The sequence below is a fragment of the Vitis riparia genome, chromosome 16 (assembly GCF_004353265.1).
Source record: "Vitis riparia cultivar Riparia Gloire de Montpellier isolate 1030 chromosome 16, EGFV_Vit.rip_1.0, whole genome shotgun sequence".
In the NCBI taxonomy this organism is placed as follows: Eukaryota; Viridiplantae; Streptophyta; class Magnoliopsida; order Vitales; family Vitaceae; genus Vitis; species Vitis riparia.
In genome coordinates this window covers 16,341,678-16,359,693 of record NC_048446.1, presented here as the reverse complement: position 1 = coordinate 16,359,693, position 18,016 = coordinate 16,341,678, and the positions used below count along the sequence as shown (strand labels likewise).

Genomic DNA, 18,016 nt, shown 5'->3' with positions numbered 1-18,016 from the left:
AGAAATTTAATGTCTAGTCTTGCTATAAAGAAACTACCTAGAAGGAGGTGAATAGTTAGTCTCTAAATTAATCCCCAATTTAATACTTTATTACCAATTTTTGTTTTGTGCCTTCAGATTATTAATTTATTGAGAGCATCAATCCCATGCAAATATATATAAAATCGATCACATAGATGAACATAGGGATATCACATAGAAAAACCAACTAGAAACCTACTAGGTGTAAAAAACCACAGGCAGTCTCTCACCACTCAATAATCCACTAATTATGAAAAAAATGAACATGATTTTACCTAATTAAATGCACCTTCTCCTTAGGGTCTTGTACCGTCAGCACCTACACTCCTTTTCCACATCCTCCATATAGCACTCTCTTGTCTTCTTAATGGATTCCTCGAAATTGAAGTTTCGCAATGAAATCTCTGACCTTTGTTGAAACCAAAAGTTACTCTCAAAAAAAATCTTGAAAGTTTGAGAGTTGAAAGATTAAGTTTTTTATGAATGGCTATACTCTCTCAAAGTTCATGAAAACCCATTCTTATTTTCAATAAAATATCTCTATTTATATTTATAAAACTCTTTTTAGAATTATGAAGAGTTTCCGAATTTTAAAACATTCCAAAAATCCTTTTTAAAATCAAATACCAATTTAGAGATAAACACAATTTTAAAACTTACTAAAAATAATTTTTGGAATTAAAAACATAGTAGAAACCAAATTAGGAAATATAAAGTATACCCTTCCTAAATTATTGTATTAGCCATTCCAAAAGCTTCACCAACCATAGATGCATACTTACCTTAAATTTTACAACTTCAAGTAACCTAAATTTGAATTTGATGAAGTTTAAAGTTGTCTTGAGATAGATAAGACCCAAGGAAGAAAGTCGTATATAATTTATAAGAAAGGAACAAAATTGCCAACTTGATAAAATACATTGTCAATAACCATTTGTCCTGATTGTCCCTTCTCATAAAGGCTCCAAAAAGGGATATGTTTCTCTTTAATCAATTTCCAAACTAACAAGAATAAGATTTGTTTCCATGGATTGTCCTTGGAGGTTCGACTAGGAACAACTTCTGATTTTGACATGCTTGATCAAGTTGGACGCAAAGCTTGGAGGTTCTATATAAACTCAGACACACTTGTAGTAGGCCCAACTTCCCATATCGAATACTTAAGATTGGTTTTAGGATTTTACTTCAGTAGCAGGAGAAAATAAACCATACCATATAGGATTTTTTTTTTTTGATAAGTAAACGCAGAATATATTATCAGGAGGCAAAAGAGCCGCAAAGCATACAGGGAGTATACGAGGCGACTAAGGCCTCCCAACCAGACAGAACAAAACACACCACCCCTAAGTGGAGGCTAACCACTCCAAGAAGCCTATAAGGGAGAGCGGCTCCTCTCCAATGTACAATTTAGCCCAACCATACCGTATAGGAATTGTTCTAGTCCTATGGTTGAAAGTAAAATAACAATGTTTAGAGGACGTGTCAATGCCAAAGGGTTGGACAATCATCAAAATAAAATCCCAAAAATAGTTCATTCTCCATTTGCAAGGGAAAACTAAAAATTACTAAATATTAGTCCCTATGAATCTTGCTCGCTAATACCTCTGCTCATGATTCCTTATCCATCTCAAGCCCTAAACTTCTAAAATTATCCTTGGGATCACTACCAAGTTCTCCAAACCTCATCTTTTCTCAAGTTGCTCTGTCATATCCTCAAAGTTCGACACTTTACCTTTCTCATGATTGACATCCTCTTTTACTCAACACGCCACCAACAACAAGATGATTACTTAAATCTAATTGAACTTTTTATGTAGAAAGGACAAATCCCAACAATGAGAACATATCATTACACCAACCAAATTCAACTAATGTAATTCTGATTGATGTATTAAAGAGGCAAGAAGGGATTTTCCTTCCTATTATCCCAATTTGATATGCCTTCAAATTTTATCTAATATTTCTAATCCCTGTTTGAAAGATCCAAAAGCAGTTTGATTTGAGGCATGACATCAACAGTCAGCCTAAACGGTTAAAAAATAAATAAAACAAAATAAAATACAAGTTCAGACAAGCAAAGTAACACTTTATTACAAAATTATAGCAGAAATATGGAAGGAAAAAAAATCAAAGCATTTGACAGAAGTCAATACTTTTCTGCTAACAGGAATGAATACAACCATTAGCTTTCTATCATTTTTGGATGGAAAAAAATGCATCATCCTACTTGTAAGAAAGAAAACAGAAAACTAATTCTTTGAGTTCCACTCTAACAATTCACAGTTGTCAATCACACACTTCAAGATCCCATAAGTCTAACTGATATTCTACCTAACCCAGGGTGTATATAGATAATGTTCAGTCAGAGATATTTCCCTATCTGAGTACATACTCCTTGTTACTTTCTTCTCCCACCTTAAATTATAAATTCAATAAATGAAACACTTCCACTTCCAGCAATAAACTTCCAAAGATTCAAAAGAGACTCACAATCACAAATGGCGGTTTGGAGCTGCTAGAATCTGCCACAAAGAAGCCTGATTTTTCCCACCATTCATACCATCTAAACAAGCAAAGTATAGAACATAAGGATCGCAGAGGATACAAATATGGTTAACTTTGCACAGGGAAGGCAATACTTACGAATTCTCTACTGCACTTGGACTATATTGCTTTGCCATCTGACGAGAAAGACGTTTCTTCTCACCAAAAGGTGTTTCTGGGTGAATATAATCCTCAGTATTCTCTTCCTCAGCATCCCGCTTTATTTTCCTCTCACTTTTTTTTGAGGCATTTGACGATGCTTGTTGTGCCTGCAATGTGTGAAAACACAGATCGAGAAGAGCATTACTACTCAAAAGAGACAAGCTGAGAATTGTTTATTGTTCATGCCCTTCATCAGCATCATCATCATACAGATAAAGAAAGCAGCACATGAAAGAGCAGCAATAATAACCAAAACCACCAGAATGTTACAAATTATGCTATCATTACTACCTGAAGTTTGGCTGCCTCCGCCTTTTGTAAAGCCTTGAGTTTTTTCAATTCCTTTGCTTTTGCCTACCATACAACAAAAACAGAAAAATAAAATGGTAAAAAGAAAATTTATTGTCAACATAAAATAAAAAGGCAAATAAATAAAGAACCATGAGTCACGCAATAAAATAAAAAAATTAGGGTTAATTTCACTCATCGTCCCTAAGGTTTTGGGCTAAATGGATTTGGTCATCATTAGTTTAGAATTTTATCAAATACCTTCCTTACCCTTTTATCTAGTATTCACTCACCTTCTCTTCGACTCAAAATAAGAGGGGTATTTGATGAAATTTCAAACTTACAGAGGCTAAGTTTATTTAGCTCAAACCTCGGGGAAGTGAGTGAAATTTATGTAGAAAATTAAAACACCAAGAAAGGAAAGATCAACCGAGAGCTGAATCTTTTTCATTTTTAATTTTTGATAGGCTACCTGAGAATCCAACTAAATCAAACACAGTTGAAAATGCAAATGCTCTAGTTGATATGAAAAACAATCTATTAAAGTGAATTCAACAACTCCAATTGAAGAGACTAACTAAACTATGAGTAACATTCTCATATTATAGCTGAAAAAAAAAATCGTCTTTAGCATTAGATTACAGAGCACTGCTATCAACTCATCACATCTATAAGTCTTATCATAGACATAGCAAAATTCATATTAGCTATTCCAAGTCAAGATAGAACAAAATGGTGAAAATATCATTCTAATACACAGGCATAGCAAACCTTTTCCTCTTTCTTTTTCTTCTTCTCAGGGTCCTCAATATCTGGCTTTGCCTCTGTCTCCACCTGCGAGTCCTTCGCCCATCAAAAAACAAAAATAAATAAATAAATAAATAACAATAAAACCGTAAGCCCCGTTTGGATGCCAAGATAGATAGTAAAAAATAAATTTTTCAACAGCCAATTCATCCCCGAATCTTATTAGATTCCAGTCCATTTCCTTGGCACAATTTCTCGGAAGCCAGACAGAAGGGAAAAAGTGAGAAAATCAATACTAATCAGACAACAAAAATAGCGTTCATCACTTACCATGTTTTTCAGCGTGGAGGCAGAGCCGGCTCTCAGTGTCCCTGTATGTTGTGGAATGCTTTAGGTCAAGCTCAGAGAAGAAGATTATTAGGACCCCAAAACGGGCTCGGCCTGGCCCATCTTTCTTTTGGAGAAATTTGGAAAATCCGGCCAAATGCTCCACCAAAATGTTAATTATTTAATGACTTAATTTGAGTTAGTATTTTATATATATATATATAATAATCTAATATTATTGCTTAAAATTTATATAAAAAAAATCAAATCAACTTAATAATTTTAAAAAATGCAAACAAAAAAAAAATTCTAAAGCTTTCTTCAAAAAATTGAGAGAAGAAAGAGATAAAAATAATTTATTTAATTTTTATCTCAATCAATTACTTATTTAAAATGCTAATTTTGAACTACAGGTCTCATCCCATCTCAATCGATTATGATAGACAAACTTTTAGAAATGTTACGAAATTTGTAAACTTTTTTTAAAGTGATTTTTTTTTTCCAAATGATTTAACTAGTGGGAAAATTATTAAAATTTTTAAAACATACAAGATTTTTATTGGTTGAAAATTTTATTTACTATGAAATTTAATCATTTTATTACCTTTAAATATGGAACTACAAAAAATGTCTACATAATATGATTTGAATAAAAATGTTGTATCAAACATATTGACATATGACATTGATTTCTAGAACCGACTTAATTTTGGTGAGAGTTTTTAAAAAATATTTTGTATGTAAATTTATTATAAAGTGTGTAAAATTCTTAATTAATATAAATTTATTTTTATATAATATTTCATAAGTTTATATGATATTATAGTATTAGATTACCTTATAAAACAATGAAAGTTATTATAAATATTTCTATAAATATTTTAGGTGATGAAATTAAAAATTTATGAGATGAAAATTAACTCGTAAAAACTTTATGGACCGAATATAAATGTAAAGAAGAATGTGAAATATTCGATGAGGTGAGGGAGATAAAACGTTCAGAGAATTTAATAGTTATATCTTGTTTATATAACTGTGAAATAATTTTTTTTCACTCATTAAAATTTGGTATATATTTATGTAATTACCTATTCTTAAAGCTTCCGTAAAATGAAATTATTACAAATATTTTAGATGTTTTTGGATAATGTAATAGGACAAGGGATGGTCCATAATATGTACCCCTTTTGAATTGCTTCCATTTATTTTTGTTAGGTTTGGACATAGTATTGAAAAGGCACACTAAATCTACTCTTCATTCCAATCACCATTGATGCTTTTAGGCCTAATTTTTTTCTTTTCTTTCTTTAAATTGATTCATTTCATGACATCATGGGTTTTTCAATGCAAATAAATTCCAACAATTGACATTATTTTTTCTATAATCATTGTAATAATATAATATTTTGAAAAAGAAAATTGAAGTCTTTATTTAAAAAAAAAAACAAAAAGGAAAAGATTAATGTTACATTTATTTGATTTTTACAGGAAAATGTAGGATTTTGGAGTGAAATGATGATAATTTCAGAAGACAAAAATGTCTAAAAAAATGATAAAAACTTAATATATATTATATATGAGTCCTTCATCCAACAACCTAAATTTTATCATCTGATGTTATAATTTTGATACTTACCGAATAGATACCTTAGCATATTCCTCAAATTTATCACATTCTAAAGTATTTTTGTATCAAGCACACAATTAAATTTATTGGGCAGTGATAAAAAGGGCATTTAGAGAATCAATGCTAGAAGGCACCTAGAAAACCTTACTTTTAGCACTGATTAGGCAGGCTGTCAATGTTATCAATGGTAAAAGTTAGGCCACCCAGGAAAAGGAGATGCGATTCTTCACCCAATGGCAGCGCAGCTGGCATCGTTTTTCTCTGCATTGAGAAGTCTCCCGGACAGGCAATTGTGGGGTTACAGTCTGATGTCTGGACTAATTCCCATACCAAATCTTGAAACATTTTTCTACTCATCCAGGAAAGGGCCAACGGCTTGGTCCAGAGCAGTATTGTTCTATAAATTGATTCAATGTTACATGTACGGATGTAGCCCATATCAATTATAGCTTCTCTAAACCAGATAACAACAACAGAACATCAAAAATTTTACAGAAGATTTTATTCCACTTGGTGATTGCAATTCCTTTTATACACTGAATGAAAAATTACACAAAATGGAGTTGTCTGAAATGTACATTCCATCACAGAACTGAATTTAGCACATTCCGTGGGAAAACAAACGAGAGCCAACAAACAAGAGTCTTGACTTTCACCAACTGAAAGTAGAAGGAGGGGACCATCATAGCATGCAAAGCATGCACATGAGGAAAAGGAGAAGGTTTTCTTACAAATTAGCAGAGATGTGAGCAAGTCATACAAGATGCGGGTCAAGCGATGCTACTTCACTTTCTTCATGAGAGCTGATGTTCTGAACTCGCTGTCATCCTTGACAAAGCTCCACCAAAGATAGGTAAAAGGGATGGCAAGGGCATGCCAAACAGCATGGGCATCCACAAATCCCCAGTAGGGTGGAAAATCATATATTTCCAAGAACATGGCTAAAGCTCCTCCCACAACTACCACCCACAACTTCCAGCGTGATGGATGATGAGTGACACCAGCCCACACTGTCCACAAAAGAAGTTGAGCTATGCCCATGGTCAAACACACTTTCATGTTCAAACCTGCAATATTTTCTATTGGAGTCAGACCATTTTCCTACAACTTCATATTAACAAAACAAAATTTCATGTCTGTATTTTGGTATCCTCCAAATCCGGACCAAATTGCAATATACCAGTCCTTGGATATCACTAGAGGAGACAGTGGCAGACAGTAAAAGTTCCTAAACATCTGGTGTATAAATACAAGTTAAACCACATGTTTGGTAACAAAAGTGAAGATAAATCTGGGCATACATGAGAAATTTTAGAATCCATGCACACCTATAATAAGGAAAATTACCAAGTTAAATAAATTATTTTGACTGGTTTATCCTTATTTAGAGTGCTCTTGAAGATGTAATATCAAACCCATTGATGTAAAAAATCACATAATCATCAAGACAATGTCATAAGCTGCTACAATTAGTTTGTGTCATGCATTTTTTTTCTTTATGGAGATGATATAAGTTTGCTATGCCAAGAAAATATCAATTCCATAGATTGTTTTACAGGTTATAATTGCCAAGCAAGCTTTAACTAATGCAAAATCTTTCAAAATAACAAGAGAACAAGGTCAGGCTTTGCCATAGATATGTTTAAGGTTGAACTGAAATAGGGAAAAAAGGATTTAGAAATTAGGATTCTGGTAAGGTCTTTCAAAATCCAGCAGTGTAACAGGAGATTAAGGTTAAGCTTTGCTGTAGACTTGTTTAAGGATGGACTGGAGTTTGTAAGAGGATTTAGAATTAGGATTCTGGTAACTATTTTGATTGCTCAACGTGTGCTCGTCTCAGCCACTAAACACTGTATAATTAAAAACAGATTAAGAGAAAAGGAGAAAAATAAGTAATTGATAGTCTCAAGCACCAGAGAGTTGCACTCCCTTTTTTCTGTATAGGGAGCCTATTTATATCATTTTTCCCTATCAGAATAAATAGGTTTAGAGAGAGAGAGAGAGAGAGAATCACAGCTTCTAAATAAGCTTTACAACTACAGATCTCGGTTGACCTAACCCAAGGTATTGCAACCCTCCTATAGTCTAAGAACCAAATTAACATAATAACAATTAACCCTAGCCCTTACATCAAACTTAAAACTTAAGAAAAGAAAAAAAAAAGATGCAAAAGCAATTAGCAGTCCAATGCTGAAGTGGTGTAAATCTTACAGTGCTACACAAGTAAACTGCAAAATAATTCCCCACAGTACTGAAAACAGTTCCTACTACATTAACTCAAATTTTCCCCACTTTCAAATGTAAATTAACAATTAAATTCCAACAAATAAAGCAACCAAGGGATACGAATACTATCACGAACACTTCTTTCAAACCATGAGCTTAGCTTTAGGCTTCCAACATGGATACATATTCTCTAACCAAGTTATGCCCACCCTATCTGCTTCTATAAAGTTGTTGACAAAGTCAGTAAAAGCTGAAATAAGGATGTTGAAATGGATGCACAGCACAATATGTCTGGGATAGAATGAAAAATTAACGCACCAGCAAGACAGTAGACGTCATACTAGTGGAAGACAAGATGAGAGATAGACAAGATGGTTTAGTTGTGTGCAACAGGGACCACTACCAAAACCCGTAAGTGAAATGCTCAAAGTTGAATGTTCAATGAGGAGGATGAGAGGCTCTCCAAAGAAAAAAAACAATGATTATTAGAAAAGACATAACAGAAATGGCCATAGATAGAGAAAAGTGCCAAAAGAAGTTTGTACAGCCAATCTCAAGCATACATATATCCAACTAAAGTAGTTTGGGACCACACAAAATTGTGGTCCAGATAGAAGAGTCTCTGCCCTTTTTTTTTTTTGATAAATAATAGAAGAGTCTGTGCTATGTTGGCACATATCATATTCAAGGCAATATTCCATAACTAAATGTAATTGTGCTGGTAGTTTTGTACAGTGATGTACAATGCTGCATAAGTTCAACAAATGGAGGATATTGGAAGAGGGGTTACCATAATCAAGTTTGTAGAAGTTCAGATACAAGATATGGGTAGTCACAAAAGCCATCAGTGGAGCAGCAATCATGACCCTGGCAGCCTCATCTCTCACATTGAAAGCTCGCAGTATGGCCAGAATAAGGGTAAATCCAAGTAATGCCACCCCAGAAGAATAATCTAGTTTCTCTGTCAAATCCACATCTCTGAAAATAATTTAGTTAGAAGATGCCACAAAAAAAAAATATATCATAATAGTAATTGCAGTAACAACAATAATCATAACTATAAATAATAATAATAATAGTACAAAACAAACAAATTTAGCTAATACCAACCCATGGTTTTAGGAATCACATTTCATACGTGATTTATTCACTCACTTGGAAACTCGAGGCATGGTGTTCCCCAAAACTAATATTGAGGTTTGTGTAATTGCGATGCCAACAATCCCTAGTTTTTTTCCCTTTTGTGGGAGTACATACATTACAAGTGTTGTGTTTTTCTCCAGACCAGGGGTGGTTGGTAGCAAGCCATTATACATAAAGAAATATAACTTTTTTCTCCTTAATTTCATATACTACTAGAAGGGACATGCAAAACGCAAAATGACTAATAGATTTTGTCTAAGTAGGTCTAAGGGTCCAACTCCAATCTTTTCCCCATTTTGTAAAACTTTCAGGGCCACTTTAGATCCTTACATTTTCTTGTCTATAAAATAAACTAAAAGTAATTGTACTTTGAGGAGAAAGGTTGAGCCCACAACTTTCTCTAATTATGATAGTACAGATAATAACTAAACCAGCAGACTAAAGGGAAGAATCCCAGAGAATTGCTCACCGACTGTGGAAAACAGCATTCCAGAACCAGGCATTCATTGCTAAGATCCCATAGATATGCCATAAGCCAGTATATTCATAGAATGTCTTCTTATCTGGCCTTAAAGGCAACTTGTAATAAAGAAGGATGAGAAATGACACCCAACCATGAAATTGCATAGCAAGATTGAGTGTGGCTAGAGCAACAGAAACAGGTTCCTGAGAACATGAATAACACTCATTCAAAATAAGTATATTGTACATACATTTAAGAATCAACCTAAGTTCCGATGTAAGTAAAATATAAAGACCTGAATTCCATATACACGCCGGAATGGCCATTTTCCATGATATTTGACAGGCTTGTCACCAAGTTCCTCTCTTTCTTCTTCCCTAGCAAGCATACAGTGGTACCTACAATCACTGCGGCAATCCCACTGCTTCCACCGCAGATAGAGCGGTTCTTGCAGATACCATGGACCACCAATAGGATTCCCATCAGAAGATAGTTTACAGTGTTGGAAGCACTTGTCCCCGACACATCCAGTCTTCTCACACTGTTCTATGCATGCCCTGGCAAATCCAGAAAGTTTGAGTAATCAAGATTATAAGTTCATAATAATGATGATGGAGTATCTCCGTGTGTGTGTTTGAGTGTGTTTGTGTTTGTGCGTGTGTGTGTGTGTGTGTGTGTGTGTGAGAGAGAGAGAGAGAGAGAGGCTACACTCTGGAGGCATCTCAATGAGGTCCTAAATACCCATTTGACAAAGAATGGAAAAATAAACTCCAATTTTTCTTATCAGCTTCACAAAGTTGGAGTAATTTTTCTAATTTGAAATTTAATTGAGTACTTTAATGTAAAACGACTACTTAAATGATTTCCACTAATGAATTATACTTTAGTTTTATGGAGGATGTTTGTTTAGAATGTTTTGTGGTATAAAGGAAACACGATTTTAATCGGTTTCACCACCAGCAATAATGAAAGATTGAGTGGAAATTTATTTACATGAAAAATAATTTGAAGAAAGACTTCAACTTCATGAATGTGTCTCACAACTGGATTTATGAATCTTGTGCCACGATATATTGGTAAGAACTGGAGGTTATGAAATGAGTTTCCTAACAAGGTTCAATGAGAAATGTTGTCAAACATCTTGAATGTTGCAGTGAGTTGAGGAATAAGGAGATGAAGAATTCATCCATTTGTGAAAGTATGAAATATGTAAGGATTTCTTCACTATAGCATGTACTTAAGAAGTTTATGGGAAGCGGCGGTGGGTGTTTTGTTCTTGTATAACTCAAGTCGCACTTTTGGTGTCTCTTTTTAATACAAATTTGCTTCTTTACTCATCAAAAAAATAAAAAAATAAAAAATTGAGAAATTCATGGGAAAATAAAAATTATCTTTAAGAAGTTTTATTGCTTGATGTGTAAACATGATGGAATTCCTTCTCTTATACCAAATGCCATGATTGATTACCAAATAGCATTTAAACATTTGGAACAGTAAGCTCTGAATTTTATCATTCATTTATTTATTTGAGAAGATCAGTTGACAATGAAAACTTCATACAAGTTTTAACAACATTGGGTTCAAATATATCATTTTTAAGAAGGAAATAGAATCCAAACCCTTTTTGACGTGATTAAAAAGAGAACTGTTGCCATTTGGGTCTATGACCATGAAGGATTCTCTTCAAATGGTTCCAAAGTGATGTGACATTAAAAGTAAGTGCTCAAAGTGAAAAGATATTGCAACATTGACAAATGATGAATATAACTCAATCACTGTTGTTGAATAATCCTTGCTATAAGTTCGAGTTTCACTTGACCTCTAAAAATTGTGAATGTTTTAAATTTTAGTTTATACTGACAGGGGATTAAAGTTTAACTCAAAAGCTGCACAGAGCAAATTTAGAACAGAGTTTTTATTTTCTAGGTCTCCAACTAATGATGAATCAAACAATCAAAATTCTAATTTCCATTCTTTTCCCACATTTCTTCATAAACCAAACATGCCATTTGCTATCAGAAATATAGGTTATGTTTTGGTTGATGCACGGTCAAACAGCATAATCTGTGTGAGATTAATATCAAAAACCACACAACCAAGGAATGCAAAATCAACCATTCAACCTTTTAATTTCTTTCTCAGCAACCAAACATAGCACTTGCTATCAGAAATCTAAGTTTTGTTTCCACTGGTACACAATCAAATAGCAAAATCACAGTAAGGGTAATACCACAAATCAAACAATTGAGCAATGGAAAATCAAAGATTAAAAATTTTAGTTTCTTTCATTTTCTGGCTATTTCATAGCAGGAAAAGACATGGCATTTGCTATCACAATCTAGGTTTTGTTTGCACAGATACACCATAGAACAGTGAATCATTGTAAGATCAATATCACATACGACATAGTTAAGTAATGAAAAATCAAATCTATAATATTTTATTTCTTTCATTTTCCTACATATTCTCAGCAATCAAACAAAGCAAAAGCTATCATAAATCCAGGTCTTTGTTTCCACTGATGAACAATCAAACACTGCAATCGCTGTAAGGTTAATACTACAAAACACACACAATATAGTAATGGAAAATCAAACATTCAAAAAGTTTTTTTTTTTTTTTTTTTTTCATTTTTCTGCATTTTTCAGCGACCAAAAGTAGTATTACTATCAGAAATCTGAGTTCTGTTTAATACACAATTAAACATTTGCTCTGAGATTAATACCACAGACGAAGCATCAAATAGTCAAAAGTTTACATTCTTTCACCCTAAATATTTTCAGCAATCAAACATAGCATATGCAATAAAAAAAAATCCAGGTTATACATCCACTGATACACAGACAAACAGAACTATCACGGTGAGATTAATATTACAAGCAACCAATCAAGTGATGAAAAATCAAACATTCAAAACTTCAATTTCTTTCCTTTTACTGCATTTTTTCAGCAACCAAACATAGCTCATGCTATCGGAAAATCTAGGTTTGGTTTCTACTTGGACACAATCAGAACGGTAAAATCACTATGAGATTCCCACAATAAAGCAAATCAAATTAAACAATAAATCCGAATCAAACAAAAAAAAATATCAAATAAAAAATAAGTAAATGGGGAATTTACTTGTAGAGTGGATCAGAATCGCCGGCACTAGCGTTGAGAACGCGAACGAGAAAGGAGAGAGCGAAGGAGAGAGCGATCCAATGACATTGCGCCATGAAAGTCATAGGAGAGAGAATATTTCGAGATTCCTAGAGATTGAAATTCTAGTTGAGTTGCGATTGACTGAAGTCCATCTACATGATCGTGGCTGAAGAAGCTTGGGCGCGCAGAGATGAGATGGAGAGAGAAGTTTTGGTGGGTCGCGATGAGTGTGGACCAGAATCTCCTAGAAGCTGGGTTTTAAGAGGTGATTCACGAATCATGACTTGAAACGTGGATGGGACCATACTGTGTCACGTGGTTTTTCAGTTTTTGCTCCCAAAACATCATCGACATTTCCCTGAAGTCACACTGCTCTGAATACGGTGTCGTTTGGACGAGCCCATTTGGGTGGTCGGACCCAACCCCACCGCGAATCTTTCCTGTTGGGTCTTTGATTGGCCAAGCTTTTTATCACACCTACGAATTTTTCCCTAAAATTTTCTAAATGTGCTGCCTTAGAAGTCCTCTAAGCCCTCCAACAGCAAGGAAAAAAAGAGATAAGACGAGACAAAGACGGCAAAAATTACAGAGACCTCTTTTCCCAACTCTCTCAAACAAGATTCCCACGTTCACTTTGGGGGCAATTCTATTTATGGGTTTTAATCAGCCAACTACATGGCATTTTCACAGGAACGACCCATTTTGAATTCAAAGGTCTTCCAATCACCTTTTTGTCTCAATCATTTGTTATGTGTCCCATGATTGATTCAAAGCCGATGCCTATCTACTAGGCAAAGAGGAATTTAATCACCTTATCCCCGACTCCTCTCGTTTATTTATATATATATATATATATATATATATATATATATATAAACGAATGTATGTAGGAAATTTACATACCCACCCACTCCTTCTCAATTATTATTTTTGATTTTTAAATTTTATTAACAATTGATATGACTTATAAATATATATAAATATTTTTAATTTATTTTTATGAAGAGTAATATTAGAAATTGAAAAATTTTGAAAAAAAATGAACTAAAATAATTTTTTTATTTAATATTATATATAATTATGATGGGACAAGGTGAGACTAAGTAATACTCGAACCCGCCCTGAACCTATCCTAGGTTTTAAAAAAATTCTCAAACCCACCCTCTAGTTATCTTTATCCCAAACATGTCCCATTAGGGGTGGGATAAAGTGAGTATAGAGAAAAACTGACCTTATTGTCATCCTTAATTATCATCACCTCTTGTAACATGTATTTGTTATGATAGAGTTCTTAAAAATATTACATATTGTAACAAAATTAAGGATTTATTATTTATTAATAAATTTTTAGTTTCGTTTTTAATCATTCTCATTCCATGCACTGTAGTTCATGAGTATTCTGGTCTATATTCCTTACATTATACATTGCTTAAGTGCATAATGAGTTACATAGAACATCCAAGTCATAAATTTCTTAGAAGTACTAAATGACTTATTTACAACTGGCGTATGGGCCTAAGCAACCCATTATAAACTATAGTACAATATCTCCTTAATTAAATGATTGGTTTTAGCCATCAAGGTGAGTTTTCCATAACAGGTGTACTAGTGTATATGGTAACACATTTGACAAAACCCAAGGTGAGTTATAATGTAAAACTATAAAGTAATCATGACTTCACTAAACTATTTCATTGCATTGTCTATCAACATTGAAAAAATATTGAGTTTGTGTCAAAATTATTAATGACTTTAACTTATAAGTAAAATCCTAAAATGTTCATATATTTCATATAAATTGAGTCACTCTTAATGGAAGTTAGTAATAATAGGTATTCTCTATACTTAACAAACTTTGGTCGTGTGTAATGGCATTATTCATCTTAAGCATATGTGAGCTGCTATACTTGGCATATTTTCTTATTAATTCCATTAGTGCTTATTGTGTTGGCTTCCCTTATACACTCATCCCTGCTTTCATCAGCCTCCTACACCTTTCCTATCAAATTTGAGGGGAAATGTGAGAGAAATAAAATAAAGAGGAAAAGTAGAAAAAAGAAAAAGTGAATGAAAATAAAAAATAAATTATAAATTATAAATTATTTTATATATTATTTCAAATTTCCATATTTTTTTGTGTAAAAATTAAATAATTTTAAAATGTATAATATTTTAATTAAATTTGATTATTTATTTTGTATTTTTCACAATGAAATCACACGTAAGAGAATAATTTTATTTGACAACTTTTTTTCTTTTTTTAGTACTTTTCAAAAATCAAATGTAGTCTCACTTTTATGAAATCGTGTCAAGTGAACCTTTTATCTCTCTTTTATGACATGTCCCAGTTGAAAACACACATAAGCTCTTATTTGGGACTTAGCATATATTCAAAAGTACAAGGAAACAATTAACACTCAAAATAAAATGATAAAACTATCATTTTACGTATAAAACCACTATTTTATGTATAAAAATAATACAATTTTGAGTGTTATAGGGTGTTTTGGTAAAACTTAATACTTATTAACCAATCACTTATGTTAATCCTAAGTTAAATTGATTTTATGTTGTTGATTTAAAACTTATTATTTATTTTTTTAATTCAAGTATTAAAGTTGTTTGGTAAAATTAATTTAAACTTTTATTATAAATTATCAAATTAATATATTTATCCTTATTAATTTTAACTAATATTCACATTTTCTCTCATTTTAAATAATAAATTTATTTGTTAAATATTTATATTTAAAGTATTGTAAACATATAAAATAACTACAAAAATATTCATTATAAAAAATGAGTTATGAATGTAAAATCATGGTTATAAAATATACTCTCATTAAACATGCATAAACGAGATAAAAGATTAGGAATAAGTTAATTATTTTTACTTGATACTTAAAATTATTTTTGAATTTAAGTAATAATATTAGGTTACTTTATTAAATATGTTTAATTTATTTAATAACTTAAATTAAACCATTAAATTATATTAAGTGAATACCTAAAAGTCTATTTACAAATATCGAGAGATTCTTTGTGTTACAAACTTACAATTGTATTATCAGGCAAGAAGATGAGAATAATAAAGAGAAATGAAAGCAAAATGGAAAAAAAAAAATGAGTTATTGCTAAAAAGAGAGAGGTGCAAGTTATTAAGAGTGGGTTTTGCTATGTGATTTAAAAATAGTATTATGTTTTTTTTTTTAATTTTTAAAATTTTATAATACTGTTTACCCGTTTTTATCTAAAAATATATATTTTTTTAAAACAAAGTGAAATAATTATTTTTTAGAGAGAATAAATAAAAGTTGTTTTAACTGATTTTTAAAAACAAATTGTCATTTTTCCCGATTGTTAAAAATTATTATTTTTAATTTATTCATAAATTTAAAACATTTTGAAAACAAATTTTAAAAACAAAATGAAATGGAAAATAATTTTTAGAGAATAAGTAAAAATTGTTTTAATCAATTTTTATAAACAAAAAGAAAACATGGTTTATTTGCCCTTATTTGGGACTTAGCATATATTCAAAAGTATAAGGAAACAATTAACACTCGAAATAAAATGATAAAACCATTATTTTATGTATAAAAATAATACAATTTCGAGTGTTACAGTGTGTTTTGGTAAAACTCAGTACTTATTAACCAATCACTTATGTTAACCCTAAGTTAAATTGATTTTATGTCGTTGACTTAAAACTTATTATTTATTTTTTTAATTCAAGTATTAAAGTTGTTTGGTAAAGTTAACTTAAACTTTTATTATAAATTATCAAATTAATATATTTATCCTTATTAATTTTAACTAATATTCACTTTTCTCTCATTTTAAATAATAAATTTATTTGTTAAATATTTATATTTAAAGTATTTGAAACATATAAAATAACTACAAAAATATTCATTATAAAAAATGAGTTATGAATGTAAAATCATGGTTATAAAATATACTCTCATTAAACATGCATAAACGAGATAAAAGATTAGGAATAAGTTAATTATTTTTACTTGATACTTAAAATTATTTTTGAATTTAAGTAATAATATTAGGTTACTTTATTAAATATGTTTAATTTATTTAATAACTTAAATTAAACCATTAAATTATATTAAGTGAATACCTAAAAGTCTATTTACAAATATCGAGAGATTCTTTGTGTTACAAACTTACAATTGTATTATCAGGCAAGAAGATGAGAATAATAAAGAGAAATGAAAGCAAAATGGAAAAAAAAATGAGTTATTGCTAAAAAGAGAGAGGTGCAAGTTATTAAGAGTGGGTTTTGCTATGTGATTTAAAAACAGTATTATGTTTTTTTTTAATTTTTAATTTTTATAATACTGTTTACCCGTTTTTATCTAAAAATATATATATTTTTTAAAACAAAGTGAAATAATTATTTTTTTAGAGAGAATAAGTAAAAGTTGTTTTAACTGATTTTTAAAAACAAATTGTCATTTTTCCGAAACTTGTTGTTAAAAATTATTATTTTTAATTTATTCATAAATTTAAAACATTTTGAAAACAAATTTTAAAAACAAAATGAAATAGAAAATATTTTTTAGAGAATAAGTAAAAATTGTTTTAATCAATTTTTATAAACAAAAAGAAAACATGGTTTATTTGCCCTTATTTGGGACTTAGCATATATTCAAAAGTATAAGGAAACAATTAACACTCAAAATAAAATGATAAAACCATTATTTTATGTATAAAAATAATACAATTTCGAGTGTTACAGTGTGTTTTGGTAAAACTCAGTACTTATTAACCAATCACTTATGTTAACCCTAAGTTAAATTGATTTTATATCGTTGACTTAAAACTTATTATTTATTTTTTTAATTCAAGTATTAAAGTTGTTTGGTAAAGTTAACTTAAACTTTTATTATAAATTATCAAATTAATATATTTATCCTTATTAATTTTAACTAATATTCACTTTTCTCTCATTTTAAATAATAAATTTATTTGTTAAATATTTATATTTAAAGTATTTGAAACATATAAAATAACTACAAAAATATTCATTATAAAAAATGAGTTATGAATGTAAAATCATGGTTATAAAATATACTCTCATTAAACATGCATAAACGAGATAAAAGATTAGGAATAAATTAATTATTTTTACTTGATACTTAAAATTATTTTTGAATTTAAGTAATAATATTAGGTTACTTTATTAAATATGTTTAATTTATTTAATAACTTAAATTAAACCATTAAATTATATTAAGTGAATACCTAAAAGTCTATTTACAAATATCGAGAGATTCTTTGTGTTACAAACTTACAATTGTATTATCAGG

At 30.7% G+C, this 18,016-nt stretch overlaps 2 protein-coding genes across 4 annotated transcripts in view; both read right to left on the bottom strand.

The window, feature by feature from the left end:
• The window catches only part of LOC117933023 (valine--tRNA ligase, mitochondrial 1), a 35,272-nt gene extending 31,076 nt beyond the window's left edge, over positions 1-4,196 (bottom strand). Inside the window, exons 1-5 of one of the 2 annotated variants that reach the window (XM_034854369.1) lie at positions 4,093-4,196; positions 3,787-3,858; positions 3,019-3,081; positions 2,665-2,834; positions 2,512-2,584 (exon numbers count right to left, since the gene is read on the bottom strand). In XM_034854369.1, the coding sequence (XP_034710260.1) occupies positions 2,512-2,584; positions 2,665-2,834; positions 3,019-3,081; positions 3,787-3,858; positions 4,093-4,095 (381 nt within the window). In that variant the 5' untranslated portion in view covers positions 4,096-4,196. The remainder of the gene's footprint in view (positions 1-2,511; positions 2,585-2,664; positions 2,835-3,018; positions 3,082-3,786; positions 3,859-4,092) is intronic. The other variant, XM_034854370.1, reaches the window with a different exon arrangement.
• Positions 4,197-6,191: 1,995 nt separating this feature from the next.
• Positions 6,192-12,940, bottom strand: LOC117934079 (post-GPI attachment to proteins factor 3-like). 2 transcript variants are annotated; one of them, XM_034855681.1, is made up of 5 exons: positions 12,672-12,935; positions 9,844-10,105; positions 9,555-9,751; positions 8,733-8,920; positions 6,192-6,783 (listed from the first exon to the last, which is right to left on the bottom strand). In XM_034855681.1, the coding sequence occupies exons 1-5, from the start codon at positions 12,773-12,775 to the stop codon at positions 6,497-6,499; spliced, it is 1,038 nt and encodes a 345-aa protein (XP_034711572.1). In that variant the 5' UTR covers positions 12,776-12,935; the 3' UTR covers positions 6,192-6,496. The 2 variants fall into 2 exon arrangements, with proteins under 2 accessions (XP_034711572.1, XP_034711573.1); XM_034855682.1 differs by lacking the exon at positions 6,192-6,783 and adding an exon at positions 6,790-8,402 and having other exon boundaries at positions 12,672-12,940.
• Positions 12,941-18,016: the final 5,076 nt, after the last annotated feature.

Excerpts from the sequence above, each read along its gene's own strand:
- LOC117934079 (XM_034855681.1), bottom strand. The coding sequence starts at position 12,775 with ATGACTTTCATGGCGCAATGTCATTGGATCGCTCTCTCCTTCGCTCTC. Across the intron at positions 9,752-9,843 it reads GGCGTGTATATGGAATTCAG|GAACCTGTTTCTGTTGCTCT; the intron begins GTCTTTATATTT and ends TCATGTTCTCAG. Across the intron at positions 6,784-8,732 it reads CTTCTACAAACTTGATTATG|GTTTGAACATGAAAGTGTGT; the intron begins GTAACCCCTCTT and ends AAAATATTGCAG.